The following is an 18,358-nucleotide window of genomic DNA, read 5'->3' on the forward strand; positions in this document are numbered from 1 at the left end:
TGCGGAGTTGGATTTTGCCGTAAAGAAGTCGTTTTTTCGTTTTCTCAGCTATAAGATTCAACGATAAAATGTAGGTATTCGCACTGTTTACTTTCTGAGCAAGTATGAATTAAGGAAAGTGGTGCAACAGCCGCATGCTGTAAATTGTAAAGCACCAAAATGAAATTTACGTTGTTCGTCGACATTTCATGCTAGATTATTTGTATTATTCAACTGTTGATAACTGAGGCGCTGGTGCAAAAAGGACATTTCTTGATTGCGGTGTCTCAGAATCTCCACTGACAAAATTCCATCCATTTAAATCCATTATGATCGATTTAATCCATTTAAATCCATTTAATCCATTTTAATTAAAGCAAATGAATGGAATTCATTGAAACTTGTACTCAATTTTTTTCATGATTTTACGACGCTGGAAATGAAAAATTTCAGAAAATTTAATGAAGAAGTTCCTCGCTAAAATATAAAATCTCATTGAAGATTTTGAGACATCGCGACCAAGATATGCTCTTTTTGCACCCAACGCCTCAATTGCAGGTATCACACGTTCAAAAAATAATTTTACTTCATTAATTCATGTCAGACTAAAAGAAAGCGTAGTCCATGACAAAAGAGGACTTCAAACACCAAACTTCTGTAGGTAATTCCTACAAATAAGATTAGAAAAAAAGGAAATCTGTTGGCGCGTATACGTAGTATACCGCCTTTGCGATCGTTTCGAACCCTGCTCGATACAATAACCGAGTCCCTTAGTTCCTTACCGAAAAGTGACTACCGCGAACTTCTGAGATTTTCCAAAGCGTGTGAAAAGTTTATTTATCCATCAATAATTATGATTTAAAGTTGTTTCTCATTCTGGGGCTCATTAGTTTATGTGCAGTGAATACCAAGAGTCTACGTTACTTGGTTTTTTCAAAAAAAGCCTAAGAATGCGACGCGCTGATTTAAAATATGCATATATAAGCAGAATCAAGCGAATTGATTCGAGGATGGCTGAGCAGGTCGGCACTCTCGAAATGAGAATTTAACTCCTCCGTTTTGTTCAAAACGTTGCTTTGACAGATCTGTAACCTCGGTTATACTTTTCAAAAGTTGGTACCCGTGCTCTGATAGTGCTGTTCATCTGACAACAATGTCAGTGTCAGCTGATAATAATATTTTTATCATATGAGGTTAATAAAAAGTTTTCAGTCAGTCTTTGACATCCTGAATAATTGTCTTGGTATTTATTTACTAATTTTACAGAATTATATTTTATTTCTTATTAAAACTAAGAAATACAGTGCAATCTGTGTAAGTGCAATCTGTGATGAGCCTCGAGACTCATTAGACCATTAGCTAAACGTGGCTCATACAGGAATCCACTTACCCCTCTCTTCCCCACGCTCCTGATCACTGCGTCGGCGTCTCGACGAACAATAGCTAATGACGGTCGCCAAGCTAGGCCGGGATCCTCAGCCCCTCGCCCAATTACTTACGCTTCATTAACCATTTCACCGTCACGCTAGGATTCGTCCAATTTTCAAAAAAAATTGTTTCGCGAGTTTTTAGCAATTTTTTCCTTACTCTCCGTTAAAACACGAATTAAAAGAGGTCTCATTCATAAAAATCGGCCAAATAGAAGAGAAGTTACAGTATTCGAAATCCGAAGAAATCAACAAAACTTCTCCAAACAAAAATAAAATGAAGGGGGGGGGGGAATGTATAAATTACAATTTAATATGATTGACCTCAGAATGTGACAAGCAATTCAATTATAAAAAGGAGAAAAAATTGAGTGAAATTACAAAAAATTAGCCTCTTGCAAGGGGCTTCCTTGTATGAGTTTTGACCTGAAGACAAGTAAATCCCGTTATATTATTAAAACGAAATTGACTCCATAGTTTAATGCCTTAGTTTCTTGAATACGATTATTTTAAGCTCTCGAAAATTTATACCAGCAATTTTACCCATGGGGTGATTTCCTGAGAGCTGATAATATCACGAATTTCTCATAGAGCCCTTCAAAAATGGCTTGCTTTTTGGGCAGCCGATTCGGCCATCAAACCGGGGTTTAAATGGAAGCTGATAATAACACAAAGCTCTGAGAAAAATTTTGAGATAAGTATAGGAACGGTTTGTAAATTACGAGGAGAGGCGGGCATTCTGTTCAGCATATCGATACATAAGTATTTTCACACGTAGAATTTAATTTTCACGTCAGGGAGTCGACATATTTTGATTTTTTCGATTTTATACGGAAAATGTATGGTTTTTCGGGATTGAAATTACTTACAATTGTTTCATGAAAAATGAATGCACCCAAAATGACTATAGCATTTTGACTTTCACATACGTGCACTCACTAAATCGATTGGTAAATTCAAAGAGTGGGTACATCGACCTGGTATATCAAGTTTCTGCAATTTTTTACGGCAAATCGGTAGATTTTCGGGATGTGGATTGCTTACTTTCAATTCATGAATGAATAAAGCATGGACATGGTTGAGCTTCTTTGCATGAAAAGACGTTTAAAATAACAAAATCAAGACATATTTAATACAATTGCATTTATATCGAGTCAATTTCTTTTCAATAATATAACGGGATTTATAATACCGGTGATTTGGGTATTTTAGCCCCAAAATACCTTTAAATCGACTTTATCTTCTAGGAATTCGACAGAATTTTTCCTTTCTTCGCTTAAATTTTTCCGTAGCACTTTTCTTCAAGAATCTGATAAGATTTTGCTTGAGGCGGATCAAAAAACTTAAATTTGTTCGAATAGCTTTCTACATTCACAATACACGGTCTCGTCAAGGTGCGTCGTTGACCTTGCAGTGTTGGATCGTGAATTCTCTTGTTGTGCTGCTTGCCTTTTTTGAAATCTCTGTAAATGAAAACTAAAGGGGTTGATATGTGCGAGTTAATGACGCGCCTTATCAACACATTGTGTTGGAGTTCACTGCTTGTTGAGACTTATATCGAAGAAAAAATTTAGTTCTCCCTCCCCCCCCCCCCCCCCCCGATGCGTTTCATGAATGCCTGGTTAATTTTAAGGTAATTCCAAAAAATCATGATTTCGTTTAGCTCCATTTTCTGTCCTGAACTGTTGTTGGTTTGATAAAATGGACCAAAATCACCTAATGAACTAATGTTGTCGTCTTAGATGCTAAAAACGACAAATCAGCGGTTGATTTCTCCATCCGAATAGGTGCTTTTTAGAGGCGTGCCCATATACTTAGTTCCTTTCTACTAAACTCGGTGTGGATGTACGGCAGCAACAGTGTACGAATCAGTGACGAGGCGGGTATGATCGATTATCTGCATTCCCCCATTTAAGGCTACGACAAAGAATCGATTATTAAGGTGCTAGTTGTGAACACCCTGTTTATCGATCATTTTCCATACTGCCATGCTAAGGAATAACGTCGTATGAACCTTCAGGCGTTGCCAAATTTCCTTTCATAAAACGCGAATTTCCTGGTAGACTTATGACTATTTTTCCTCCAATTTTTCGGATAATTTTGCTCGCAATTCCATCGAAAAATCCTGACGATTTCAAGGGGTAATATTCAAAACTTTCCTCAAAAATAAACATTTAATCGAAGTAAATTTGGCAATTCTCGAATGTTCATACGGCGTTCTTCCCTAGCACGGCAGTATAGGTTCAAATGACAGATCAATCGATAAATCGCAACGCAAGCCACGCCACTGGTCCGAATCCGGCGAGAACCGTTCAATTTAGTAACCGAGTCACTTTCATCTGCCTTCCGGTCATCGGGCTGGACCTACTCCCAAACAGCTTTCATAATTCGGCTCCGATCGATTCCAGAAAAAAAACCGAAAGGAATAACAAATGGAACTTTCCAACTCGAGACGCCTGCCACCTCGACTCCGACTAAAAAGAAACTACACTGGAATGCATACTCATATTTTTAACACGTTAACTCGTTTATTCATTTAAAAGTACATATTTGAGTTCAGATTGGCACCAGAACTTTCAGTGTTCACGCGAGTCTTTCTCTTCTGCGCATTGATGATAAACCGAGAAAAAAAGGCTCGGTTAGAGATTTTGTGCCTCGCTTCATATTGAGTCCTGAACTTTTAAAATATTTGAACGGTTCGGGTAAGCGAATACGTTTTCTGTCGGAGCAACCGAGTTTCGGTCAGATGAGCCAAAGTTCGGTAATCTGTGATGGAAAACTTTGTTTGCCTGAACAGCAAAACTTCTGTGTTCAATAAGAACCAAACATTTTTTTCTCCGTGCGATGGGGACTCTCGCTAATTGATACCTCTTTAATTCTAATCATAGGCCAGGCCCCCAGAAAAATTGTCTATAACGCGAAGAAAATGAATACATATGGCTTCCTTGGTAATTCGGAATCTTGGAGGTGTAACGGCACTTCTTTAGATCAGAAATCTGCGGGAAACTCTCTGTAATGGACCACTAGACAAAGGACGAATTTAAGCATTCTGATACATGTTCCTTCGTTAGAATTTCACTTAGAGCACGATTCTTGCATCGAAAATGACTAAAATCAACTCCTAACAAAGATAATAACGTGTTCATTTTACATTGGTCACGGGAATTTTGAATTGTCCGGCCACAAAAAACGCAATTCTCTACGTGAGTCAAGTCGCGCCTCACAACAGTTTAGGCGGGCTTCTCAAACGAACATTGTTCTTTTATTCCCATCCATTCAAAAAGTAAACAATTTGCTATAGCTAAGCCAAAGTATCAAGATTAAGGTTGCCAGATTTTCTTATCGCAGCGATTGCCATGGTAAAGTTCAGTGTGCGATTTGACTGACGTAGATTATTGCGTTTTCACGAGCGGGAGGTTTGAACTCACGCGTAAAGAAACATTCAATATCATAGCGGATTTCAGTAATTTTGTTGCGCAAATTGTGTTCTACGTGAAATTTTGGTTAGAAAACAAGTATCTGAATGCTTAACTTTGTACTTCGTCTGGTGGTCCATTTGACATAATTGAAGTAAACTGGCCAACCTTCTGTGCTTCTAAATGAAGTAATTTAGTCTCTCTGAAATTCGAAGTCGGTTGTTTGCATCCGATGCCAGCACAATTGGGTGAAAATGTTGTAAGGGATGTCATTTGAGGTCATTTTCATTTTGACTTGGTGAGCCAAGTTTTTTATCACCGCGAGGCGTCTCTTACGGAGCGCGTAGTTCCGATCATAATAGTTAAGGTGTAGCTGCCAGGGCCAGAACCCTGGCAACTGACTGATTCGGACAACATTTTGCAATCAGGAGCTACAATTTCCAGCTCACCCGTAAAAGCACTTCTGTCCATGGAGAAAATGATGGTGTATACGTTGTTTCTAAACCGAGCCGTGGAATCGTAGTTCTGGATTGCGGAATGTAGTCCATTTCATGCCTGTTGCAAATCGCACTGTATACTTTCGTTGTAGTTGAAACCGATAATGATCGGAGGCAGAACAACACCAAGATGACGTACCACTAAATCAGTATATATTTGGATCGCATTTAGCAAAAAGGAACCAGCTCGATTACAATGTTTTCAAAACTGTACAACTTCTTCTGTTCTTTTAAAAATACTTAATATATGTACAATAATAAAATGTACACAATTTTTTCATTTAAGATTAACAAGTTTATGATGGGAAGCAAAGACTATTTGCTATTCTGGGACATTTTTCAGATATATACGAAAAATTAGCGCTTTAAAAACACTGTAATCTTGCTGGTTCCTTTTTGCTAAATGCGATCCATTTATGCTTCCGCGGAGATTCGGCACTTCTTTGCGGACAGCAACAATCATATAGATGTAATTCTGCTGAGAGGAACTAGAGACGGGTGGGAAATGGGATCTGCTCTAGAAAGCCGCATAAGAAACGGTGTAAAAGTGGACGTGATTCCTTTCGTGGAAATGGAAAAGTGGGGTTTTAAATTCAATCAAGCGGTACGAAGCTCCAAAAAATGCGGCACTCATGAGCCGTGAACATGTAATAAGAGCATTGTGGACAGGGCTCATGAGTTGAAGACTCATTATCGGATCGGATGGTTGTCTTCGTCGTCGCCACTGACGTCACTGGCGCTTTATAATTCCTATTCATTCTTGCGACCCACAGTGGATCGAATCAATGGGAGAGGTCGGGCATGATTTAAAAACTTTAAAAACGTATATCTTCTTTAATATGAAATGTTGACGTTTTAGTAGAATCATTGGTTTCCTTGTACAATTTTCCATGAAAATAACCCCAAAAATTAAATTTGTGACAATATGAACGTAAAATCGTACAATTTTTGTCAAACATTTCATGTCCGACTTCTTTTATTGACTCGATCCACTGTGCGGCCCTCAACCAACGCGCACACTCCTTCTTTGCCAGCCGTCTCTGGTTCCTTTCAGTGAAAATTCGTCCATATTACCTCCACGTTTCGCCAGACACCCAACAAGAAGGTAGCTCAAACATTGAGTGATGATTATGAATAAAAGTGTAGGACACACACATCTACACAAGCTGTAGACTACCGTACTGAGGAAAAATACTGTATGAACCTTAGAACGTCGCCAGTTGAGTATGATAGAAAAACTAATTTTTGGAAAACTCGTGAATAATTCTCGGTCAATTTGTAGAGAATATTACTTGCAAGTTCATCTACATATTGGAAATTTGTTTACGAAAAAATAGGCAAAATTTTCCATGAATATTTTCAACTTGGAAATTCGGCGACATCTGGACGTTCATACGATATTCTTTTCAGCACGGTAGTGGTAGCTAGTGTAGGGGGCTAATTATTGGAATTCATAGACAAAGAAACAGACAAAGAAGACAAAGGGATTATTAAGCGATCCTATTGGTCAAGATGGGTGGTTTCTACAGACGAAAGGAGAAAATTATGGACGAACGATAAGGTTCCTCGTGGGGTTCCGTTAATTAGTCTATCATCTACCTCATTTGCCCATTGTAATCACCTGCTTCCACCAGCAGGATCCCTCCATATCCCTTTAGTCTTCTTTGTCCATAGTTTTGCCTATAAATTTTAATATTCGGCCCGCGGGGCCTTCATGGTCTTGAACGTGTTTGTGTGTAAAAATTAATGGAATCAATAGGAACCCGTGGGTAAGGAAATCCTAGGCCTATAGTTGCTTTTGATTTGGTTCATTTTTCCACCGTTTTTTTTTTTAAAGCATTTTTACTAAGCTTTAGTCTGGTATTAAATAGGAAGATGAGATTGTTACCTGAAGATCGTGGTCAATCACCACTCTTTTGATAATATTCAGGAGTTTCCCCATGGAACCGCATTCAACTTCACCAGATTAAAAAACTGACAATGCGATCTGTCCGGAGTCAAAAACTTGGAAATTTCACGCAACTTCCAGTATGTAGATCCATAATTAATGATGTGAAACCATATTAATTAACAAGAGCATAGGAAAACTTCCGAAAAGCAACTTTTAAAAACGTATCACTTAAAATTTATCAGGTGAGAGAACTATCGAGCCAAGGATGAAAGTGCACAGAAGCGCCGTGCATAAATCAATTTCATTTCAAAAAACACCCCTCGGCAGTTCACGAATAGAGTAACACTAAACGGCACAAAGTCAGAGGAAATAAGTCAGGAACAGTCATTTCACTATGATGGCAAGTTTTACTGAAAATTTGGAGTTTCTTAGAAAAATTAAACTTTGAAGTAAGTCAAAACTATGACTGCGTCATTTCAGGAACGAGTTTCCATTCCACAAGGACGGAAAAAAGCGCGGAAAGCACAACGAGAGTTTGACATATTCGGGAGAAAGTTTGACCAAGTTTGATGAAAATCAGCGAACTTTGGAAAACCCTCAACAAAAAATACTTCAAAAGTCTCCACACCTCCAACTGATTCGTTGCCCGGGCGCGTTGACCGGGGAAAGTTTTCCGATTCACACCGACAAAAACAATCCGCGTAAAGTTCGATGGAAATTTGATCAAATCCGTCAGAATTTGTGAGAGATTTGACGAAAGCTCTAGAAAAAGCTCGACGACAATATCTTCATAAAACACGAAATCTCAACGATTCGCGACGACATAAACAATCCGCGTAAAGTTCGATGGAAATTTGATCAAATCCGTCAGAATTTGTAGTAAATTTGATAAAAGCTCAGCTAAAATATCTTCGTAAAACACGATACCTCTAGGCGCACACTCGAGCACGGCCTGGCGCCGAAAAAACCACTCTGGAAGCTCCGACGGGGCTCCGAAAAACGCGCGCGCGCAGGTTTCACCGTCCGGCGCGGATGAGCGTTAACTGGCGATTAACCCGAGCGCGGTTTCAGCCGCGGACGCGGGAACAAGGGGGAGGGGGTGGGGGGGGGGGGGGGTCAGGGCAGGGGCCAAGACATCGGAAGCGTCTCAAAACGGCCAAACCACAACTCGCAACGGTTTCGTGTGACTGACCATCCGCTGACCGATTCATACTCCTTCCCGGCCGCGGACTTCCTCGCAGCGCCGCGCCGCGCCGGGGGAGGGGGGGGGGGGGGGGGCGTCGCGACGCAAACTTGACAGTGAAATGGGGGCTATTACGGAACCGTCGCGACGCACTGTGTAGCTTCCTGAACGCACGACTCCGAGCTCCGTTGCCGATTCCCCGGCAAAGAACTATATTTATTTATTGACCCTGCTGCCCGATTATTGAAATTGATAGACAAAGCTATAGACAAACAAAACAAAAGGGATTTGGAGGGATCCTATTGGTGGAAGTGAGTGGTTACAATGGACAAAGGAGGCAGGTAATAGACTAAGTAACGGCAACCCACGAGGGACCCGATAGTTAGTCCATCATATTCTCCCTTAGTCTATAAGAACCAACCATTTCAACCAATAGGATAGCTCCATACTCCCTATGTCTTCTTTGTCTATAGCTTTGTCTATCAATTTCAACAATCGGGCCGCAGGTCTGATATACTCGAGACCGGATACGACATACTTTAAAATCCCCGCACTAACAATCTGAGCAAAGTAATCGCAGGGGGCATAGTTTGAATTCGGAACTCAACGTTGTTTTTCGCCTATAAATGGTTCATAAACAACTCGATGAAGCAAAGTTAAGATCGATTCCGTCTAATAATGACTCATAAATGTCGGGGTGAACACAGCACTCGGAATCCCCTGATCCATGGCCGATTTCTCCGACATTTTCCTGATTTTTTGTGAAAACATCGAATTCCCGGATATTTTCCGGTTTTCTAAACAATTTTCCGGGCGAGTTTTTGCAAATTAGGGTGGGGCTACTGAAAAATCGTTTGCTTTTCTCCCGAAATAGTAAGAGAAAAGGAGCTAGTTAGAGCGTTAAAAGACGTATTTTATACGACTACTTAGACAAGTCGTATTGAATCGATGGAAACATACCAAAAAGAAAGCAACACTTCAATTTTAATTCCTGGGTATACCGCGCCACCACGGCTGATGGGAAAATTTGAAAATGCCGGCGTTTAGAACGATTTTTGTCATTTTTTGGGGACCTGCACAAGAAAATTGGGGACTTTCGGGGATCGGGGACACCCTTCCAAAATCGAGGATAGTCGGGGACATTGGGGACTTTTGGGGAACGGTAGACACCCTGATATATGGACTGAGTTAAGCAGAAAGGAACTAACCCACATTTTGGAAAAAATTGAGTTATGAGTGGTTTTGAACTCAACCACTGCTCTACTATCTATCGCCAAAAATTCAAAGATTTTGTTAGAGCAAATTTTGCAGAAATTGAACTCAAAGTTTATCTTTTACATTGAGTCTTATGCAGGAGCCAAACTTTAAAGCTCTTTTTCTCGGTTCGATCCCGATGTGGCTTGGTTCCTTTCTGTTTAACTCCGTCCATATGGTCTTCAGTTCAACACGAGCCGAAGTTGGTTTCCTATGATCCAAAACTTTGGCTACCGCGGCCGAAAACTTTGCGAGCCATCATTACATGGAGACTAGCGCTGACCGCTAAAAACTTCTGCCTCACCCGATTACATAACTTGGATCGCCGGTGCCGCGGAATCTCGAAAAGACATTGTCTCTGGCAACGACGGAGCACAAACAAGCTGTGAAGCTGCGAAGTGCACGACTCGACTACCTTCCGGCGGCGGCGGGCAGCGCACCGGAATTCCCTCGGACACGGCTTTTACGACGCTAAAAAACGCAGGGATTACTTTCATTGAAGACGCAGAGCAAGTGGCGAGTGCAATTTCGCTTCCTGCTGCCCCCCCCCCCCTTCCGGGTCCACTCCTCGCGGAGATGCGCCCTCCGGGTCGGAATGCGCGAACCGTCGAGCGGGGTCAAACGAGATAAACGATGCGCACGTCCACGTAACGTCCGCCGTTACGCCGTTACGTACATCACGATAGCCGTCGAAAAATGATGAGTTCGGAAGTTCGCCGACGAGTACAGTTGCCGGATAGTGCTGAGCTCAAAGACCAGCACTTTCCCCCGCTTAAACACATATTTAAAATAAATAGGTCGCAGGCGGGTCCAAAAATTTATTACGACAATTTTGGTGAAATAAAGACAAAAAAATGTGTTCTCGAAAAAAATTGTGCATTGCTTAGGTTGGGTTCGGTAAGGTTAGGTAAGGTTAGGTAGGGTTAGGTTAGGTTAGGTTAGGTTACTTTCGTTCAGGTTAGATTGGATAAGCGAAGTATATGATTTTCTATCATGATGAACTTTAAAACTAAGGAAGGTCTACTTGCTTTTGGACTCCATGCTCAAGCAAAGAAGTGAGAAGTTTAGCGATGATGGAGTCCAAGATCTTGGACGAGATGAGCAGGTAAGTATATCAAGGATGAGCATGGAGTCCAATATCTTGGACGTGATGCTACATAATCGCAGGCAATTAGTCAAATCAGGTATTTCATCAAATACCTAGGCCGGTAGTCAAATTTTGAAGGCTTACGGAATTCTGTAAAATGGCGAGAAGTTCAAGAGTTTTCAATATTTTGGGAAAAATAACTCTTTAAATTCGCGAACTCTCCTTGTTCCTCCCTTTTCACATGTCTGTAGTACATTCAATGTTAAAATTTTAAAGTCTATGTTTTGTGACGTGCTGAAAATTTCATGAGAAATATGCATTCAGGATCTCAAAGTCGTTTTAAGTACTATTGCATGCTGCATATTTTTACAGAAAATTCTTTCTTACAGGAGCGACGAATTATTTTGTCTAAAATTAGGGTAAAAAATCAAAATTTCAATCTAAGTAAGAACATTTCACTATTTGCCTAGGTCTTTGACAAAATGCCTGATTAGACTATTTGCCTTCGACATATATACACATTTAAGTGCACAATCTGGCAACTTTGCCGCCGGCAGATGGGTCTTCGCGTGAGTCCTCCGAATTTTCTCGCTTCCGCAGGTACGAAAAAACGGGAGGAGAACTTTGCCGTCCTAAGGAAGAGCTTCGCATGAAAATTTGAGAGTTGCCAAAATTCCCCGAAATTCGAATTTTAACAGAGGAAATTTGGCACGGCAGAACTGTTGAGGAATTGTAACTAAGGTGGTGGATTTGGGATTCGGGCGGGTGAAGTTCCTGTCAGGGCGAAGGATTTACGATTCGAACTATGCACTTACATAAAACGTACTCGCATAAAATTTTGCGAGACAAAAGATAGTGCCGTTGGTTGCCGAGCTCGTAAAAAGCCTCCTAGGGGGTGAGCGGCCGTAAACAATACGACCAGATGCTATGAAATTCAAGATTTTTCACGTAAAGGAGAATTTCCAAAAAATTAAGTATATTCCAGGACTTTTCCAAGGCGTTGCGGACTCTGAGAATGACTCTTGCAAGAACTAAATTTCTCAGTAGAACATGGCGAGACACATAAAAGTGCCAATGATTCCGTCAATATCCCATCTCAAGCTCTTGAGGATCTTTCGGAGCTATGAGACCATAAAGTGCACCGACCATTAAATTATGGTAAAGTGTAACTGTCTAATTAGTCAAATTCTCGATGCAGAGATAAGTAAGAATAAACAGAGTTGCCACATAAATTCAAGTAAAAAATTACCAACTTGGTTCTTCAATTCTCAGACAGGGTGAAAACTCTAATATTTCTATTCTTTTTTTTCTATCCGGGCGTTTAAATCTCCATAAGAAATTGTGTTAGTACGCCGCCGGTCCAGTGTTCCGATTTAGTTGCAACGTCACTGAAAGGATTGGCCTATTTGGCTGAATTAAATAAATGAAAAAAAGTCTTTCATTGCAGCTCACTGAACTCGAAAAACAAGAACTCATCTAAATGAGTCTTACCGAGTAAATGCATGCGCACACAGGACACAAAATTTCACACATCTGAGGATACTATGAACGAAAATTTAGTTTTTGATTAAAAATTGGGGCTCACTTCTCCAACAAGCTTTTCTGCTGAGGGAGTTATTGGGCCGGTTCATGCGAGCTTTCGATACAAATACATCCTAAAACAAGAATCAAGACATCAAAGTGAAGAATGAAGAGGAAAATCGAGTGGCAACCCAGCCAGAGATAGGAGAGACTCAATCGGGCCCCATTTTACAACTTTCCTCCCTCATCTGAGCAACACCTTACTGACAGCATTTGCCAGTTCACGCCTCGCGCTACCGCGCGCGCCTTCAATTTAGAAGACGCAACATACACGTCCATCAAGTACGAATAGTTGTATCTCTGCGCCGTCATCAATGCGCTTCTTTTCCCTGTTCTATTCTCACCATCGTTTGTTTCCTTTTGTCCTTTTCTATTTTTGTAGTGGTCGTTCGAGAGCTATGTGAGCGACTCAGTCGAAGATCGGAGATACTTAATCACTTGTTACTCATACACTTATTTCTCCCGAATCTGAGCGACACCTCATTAAAAGGAAGAGTGGAGCATTGCGAGTTCGTGCCTAGCGCCATCGCGCCTTCAATTTTGAAGACGCAACACGGATATCCATCAAGTACGAACAGTTGTATCTCTGCGCCGTCATAAGTGCAATCACATTGCTTAGATTGTTAGTGCGGGGTCTCTAAGATATGAGGATTGCGTTTTTCAATTAGGAACTTCAACTTCTGGCTCATCCATAAAAGCACCTATCTGCATAGGAAAACTAATGACATACTCACCATTTCTCAAGTGAGCCAAAAATTGCACTGGAAAAAGTTTCTTTGATCCAGAGTCCAGACCCTTAAGAACTTTGACAAGAAAAAACACACTTGATTCAATCAGATTTTGCGTGAATAGCGAGCCAAATCTCTTAATTTAAGGGGTTTTCCTTTTGATTAAAGCAGAAATTCGATTGGACCAAACGTATATTTTCTTAATACATTTTTAAAGAGTCTCGACTCCAGGTCCATGGGAATTTTTCCGGTGCAATTTCTAGTTCCCTTTAGAAAAAACGGACTTAAGACAAAAATCCGATTGAATCAAAAGTATTTTCTCCTGTTAAATTGTAAAAGAGTCTAAACTCTGAATCCAAGAGAATTTTTTTCCAGTGCGTGCATGGTTCCGTATTGCAAAATGTGGTCCATACGTCTCTGATTCGGACGCGCATCCTTGAGAAGCCGAAGATTCCTAACCTAGACAATACCGATGACCGTACCGTTGGCAAGGAATCAGATCTCGACCGTCCGGCCGATGATCTCATTCCGAGCGCCAATAATCACGAGGCTGAAGAAGGGGGGGGGGATCCGGGGACCGGTTGCCTCAACTTGTCTCCTTATGGCTTTTCCGCGGTGACCGTTAATTGCCCCCGCGAGGGCACGACGGGACGCGTTGCGAAACCTGCCGCGCTAAGGAAAAACGCCGTATCAATATTCCAATGTTGCCAAATTCCTCCTAAATAAAACACTTATTTCGGAAGGTATGCATATTTTTCATTGACATTTTCAGGTATTCTATAAATTAAAGAGCGAACGCAATTGTCAGAAAAAAATGGGGGGGGGGGGGGGACCTTCACAACTCTCCCGGTAACTTCGTATTTTATCAAAGGAAATTTGGGAACGACTGACTTGAGATTTTCAGGTATTTTAGATTTAAGTGTGGAGAAAATTGCCTGAAAAAATGGGAGAAAATGGAGATGTTGCAGGTGTGAGGGATTTGCGATTTGACCATTGATTCTTATGTAAAAGTTCGCGAAAAACACGATGGTGCCACTGGTTTTCTCTGAAATCTCCCAAGCTCAAAAAAAGCTCTCAAAGTGAGGCCAAAATGGAGGGGATATCCCACCCTACCCTTAGAGTCCACATCTACATCAAAACAAATTCTCCATGCAAAGATAGGGAGCAAATACATTAGCAGGGTTGCCGTGTTTTCAGTTTTGGAGTCCCCGAATAAAGTGGCAACTCTGCTAATGCATTTGCTCCCTATCTTTGCATGGAGAGTTTGTTTTGATGTAGAGGTGGACTCTCAGGATACCGTGGGATATCCCCTCCATTTTGGCCTCGACTTGAGAGCTTATTTTGAGCTTGGGAGTTGATTTCAGAGAAAACCAGTGGCACCATCGTGTTTCTCGCGAACTTTTACATGAGAATCAATAGTCAAATCGCAAATCCCTGACGCATGCAACATCTCCATTCTCCACAACTTTCCCAATACCTATAACTTCTCAATTCAACTTTCAATACATTCGTATTTTATGAGAGGAAATTTGGCAACGACTGGCTTGAAATTTTCAGGTATCTATTTTAGAGCGAACAAAATTGTTAAAAAAATTGAATACAAACTTTCACAATTTCCCCAATAAATTCATATCTTATCACAGGAAATTTAGCAACGACTGACTTGAAATTTTCAGGTATCTGAGATAAGAGTGTTAACGAAATTCTTTGAAAAAATGGAAGGAAAGTCTTCACAACTTCCCCAATGAATTCGTAGTTTATAGAAGGGAATTTGGCAACGGCTGAAAGCTCATACGTCGCTTTTCCTTGAAACAACCTCGGATTCCGGTATTGGCCGTTACGCGACCCGCCAAAACACGCACGCACGGACAGAAGAAAGCGGGGACATTGACGGACAGACGCGGGGCCCGGAAAGGCGGAAATGCGAGCGGCGTTTCCGGTCGGACACGCGTCGTTCTTGGCCCGGCGCCACCGGACGCCGGCGTCGCGACGCCCGCCGCCAGCCCCGGGGAGTTGCCGCTTTCGTCCCACAGAGCGCGCCGCCGGTTACGAGTTGGGCGCACGCGTGCTCCGCCAATTTAATTTCCGCTAAGGAAGAACGCAGTATGAACATTCGAGAGTTGCCAAATTTCCCCGCAAAAAACATATATTTTTGAAGAAATCCATGCATATTTGCCCTTGAAATATTCAGATATTTTAGATCATATTGCGAACAAGATAATCTGAAAAATCGGAAGAAAAATATTTACAATTTCCCAAAATAATTATCATTTTATCAGAGGAAATTTGGCTGCGCCTGGAGGTTCATACGGCGTTTTCCCTTAGCACGGTAGAATTTCCGTTAACGTTGATGGCACGCGATGGTGGCTGTTGAGGTGAACGCACACGCGCCGATGAGTGCCAAAATGCAAATTCGTACCACGAGGATTTTCGCTGTGATTCGTTCGAGATAAGTAGCGCGTTATGCATGCAGTTTCGTGCATGTGCGGATAAAATCATGAAATTTTAATTTTTCGTCTTTGTCCTTTTAAAGTTTTCCACCGAGTGTTCCATACTTTCTCTGCCCCCAACACTTCACGATAAAGAGAAAAGCGAAAACAGATGCGTATATTGCAATTTTAGCGATACTGTGATTCAAATCGCTATAGATGAGATATCCAGTTTTTGGCGCGTATACGTAGTATACCGTCTTTGCGATCGTTTCGAACCCTGCTCGATACAATAACCGAGTCCCTTAGTTCCTTACCGAAAAGTGACTACCGCGAACTTCTGAGATTTTCCAAAGCGTGTAAAAAGTTTATTTATCCGTCAATAATTATGATTTAAAGTTGTTTCTCATTCTGGGGCTCGCTAGTTTATGTGCAGTGAATACCAAGAGTCTACGTTACTTGGTTTTTTTAAAAAAAGCCTAAGAGTAGGGCGCGCTGATTTAAAATATGCATATATAAGCGGAAGCAAGCGAACTGATTCGAGGATGGCTGACCAGTTCGGCACTCCTTGAATGAGAATTTCACTCACTCCGTTTTGTTCAAAACGTTGCTTTGACATATCTCCACACCACTGTTATCCTTTTCAAAAGTTGGTACTCCTTGCTCTGATAGCCGGGGCCAGCAGGATAGTGGTAAGTGCAATCTGTGATGAGCCTCGAGACTCATTAGACCATTTTCTAAACGTGGCTCATACAGGAGTCCACTCAGCCCTCTCTTCCCCACGCTCCTGATCACTGCGTCGGCGTCACGAAGAACAATAGGCCTTGGGCCGCCTTGGGTCCCAACGCGGCCGATACCCGTACCCCAATTACTCACGCTTCATTAACCATTTCACCGTCACGCTAGGATTCATCCAATTTTAAAAGAAAATTGTTTCGCGTGTATTTAGCAATTTTTTCCTTACTCTCCGTTAAAACACAAATAAAAAGAGACCTCATTCATAAAAATCGGCCGAATAGAAGAGAAGTTACAGTAATCGAAATCCGAAGAAATCAACAAAACCTTGACTTCTCGATACGAAAAATAAAATGATGGGGAAAAAAGAAAGTATAAATTACAATTAAATATAATTGACCTCAGAATTTGACAAGCAATTCATTTATATACCTAACGCTGAAAAAACTGGGAGAAATTACAAAAATTCCCCTCTTGCAAGGGGCTTCTTTGTAAGAATTTTGACCTGAAGACAACGGTCGAATAACAGCAGTACTCCATACAATACACGGTGTGCCTGAACGAGTTAAACATTTTTTATACGTCCAAATCGAAAAATCTTTATACTCTTAACTACAATGTCTCTTGAATCGTTTAAGCAAAAAAGAAAAAAAAAAAAAATCCGTCAAGATTCTGGAACGTAAAGGCGCTTTAAAAGTATTCTGGGGCTAAGATAGCTAAATCACTGGTAGTAAATCCCGTTATATTGTTAAAAAGAAATTGAATCCATAGTTTAATTCCTTAGTTTCTTGAATACGATTATTTTAAGCACTTAAACATTTATACCACCAATTTTAGCCATGGGGTGATTTCCTGAGAGTCGATAATATCACGAATTTCTCATAGAACCCTTCAACAGTGGCTTGCTTTTTTGGCAGCCGATTCGGCCATCGAACTGGAGTTTAAATGGAAGCTGATAATAACCCAAAGCTCTGAGAAAAATTTTGAGATGAGTGTAAGAACGGTTTGTTGTAAGTAACGAGGAGAGGCGGGCAAAGCGGCTAAAATCCGATATAATTTTTACAGTTTTTCTGTTGAATTAATGTTGCCGCGGGCTTCTGACTGTGTCCACACATAGTTTCTGTTCAGCATATCGATACATAAGTATTTACACACGTAGAATCTAATTTTCACGTCGGGGAGTCGACATATTTTGATTTTTTCGATTTTATACGGAAAATTGATGGTTTTTCGGGATTGAAATTATTATTGTTTCATGAAAAATAAATGCACCCAAAATGACTATAGCATATTGATTTTTACACATCTGCACTCACGAAATTGGTTGGTAAATTCAACGAGTGGGTGCATCGACCTGGTATATCAAGTTTCTGCAATTTTTTACGGCAAATCAGTAGATTTTCGGGATGTAGATTGCTTACTTTCAATTCATGAATGAATAAAGCAACGACATGGTTGAACTTCTTTGCATGGAAAGACGTTTAAAATAACAAAATCAAGACGTATTTAATGCAATTGCATTTATATCGAGTCAATTTCTTTTCAATAATATAACGGGATTTTTACTACCGGTGATTTGGGTATTTTAGCCCCAAAATACCTTTAAATCGACTTTATCTTCTAGGAGTTCGACAGAATTTTTCCTTTCTTCGCTTAAATTATTCCGTAGTACTTTTCCTCGAGAATCTGATAAGATTTTGCTTGAGGCAGATCAAAAAACTTAAATTCGATCGAATAGCTTTCTACTTTCACAATACACGGTCTCGTCAAGGTGCGTCTTTGACCTCGCAGTGTTGGATCGTGAATTCTCTTGTTGTGCTGTTTGCCTATTTTGAAATCTCTGTAAATGAAAACTAAAGGGGTTGATATGTGCGAGTTAATGACGCGCCTTATCAACACATTGTGTTGGAGTTCACTGCTTGTTTTTAGCTCCTATACTTTTATGACACCATCGTGTTTCAAGGAAACTTTCACCTCAGTAGATTACGCCAAATCGCAAATCTACACAGCAAGAGCTTCATTAGCAAAACAATTAGACCACATTTTCCATTCCCCATATTTTTAAAATTTCTTTAGCACATCTTTTTTGACACAAATTTAGCAATCATTTTGATCCGGGTAAAACCGGAGATCTTTAACTTTTCCTATTAG

General features: G+C 40.7%; 1 protein-coding gene across 7 annotated transcripts in view; it reads right to left on the minus strand.

The window, feature by feature from the left end:
* LOC109040476 (WD repeat-containing protein 47) overlaps positions 1 to 18,358 on the minus strand; it is a 287,658-nt gene that overhangs the window by 116,291 nt on the left and 153,009 nt on the right. The window contains exon 1 of one of the 7 annotated variants that reach the window (XM_019056444.2): positions 7,208 to 7,358. The exons of the other annotated variants lie outside the window; for them this stretch is intronic. Coding sequence (XP_018911989.1) covers positions 7,208 to 7,261 — 54 coding nt within the window. The 5' untranslated portion in view covers positions 7,262 to 7,358. Of the gene's footprint in view, positions 1 to 7,207; positions 7,359 to 18,358 lie in introns of those variants that run through there. 7 annotated transcript variants of the gene reach the window in all.

Source organism: Bemisia tabaci, chromosome 6 (genome assembly GCF_918797505.1).
Source record: "Bemisia tabaci chromosome 6, PGI_BMITA_v3".
Taxonomy (NCBI): Eukaryota; Metazoa; Arthropoda; class Insecta; order Hemiptera; family Aleyrodidae; genus Bemisia; species Bemisia tabaci.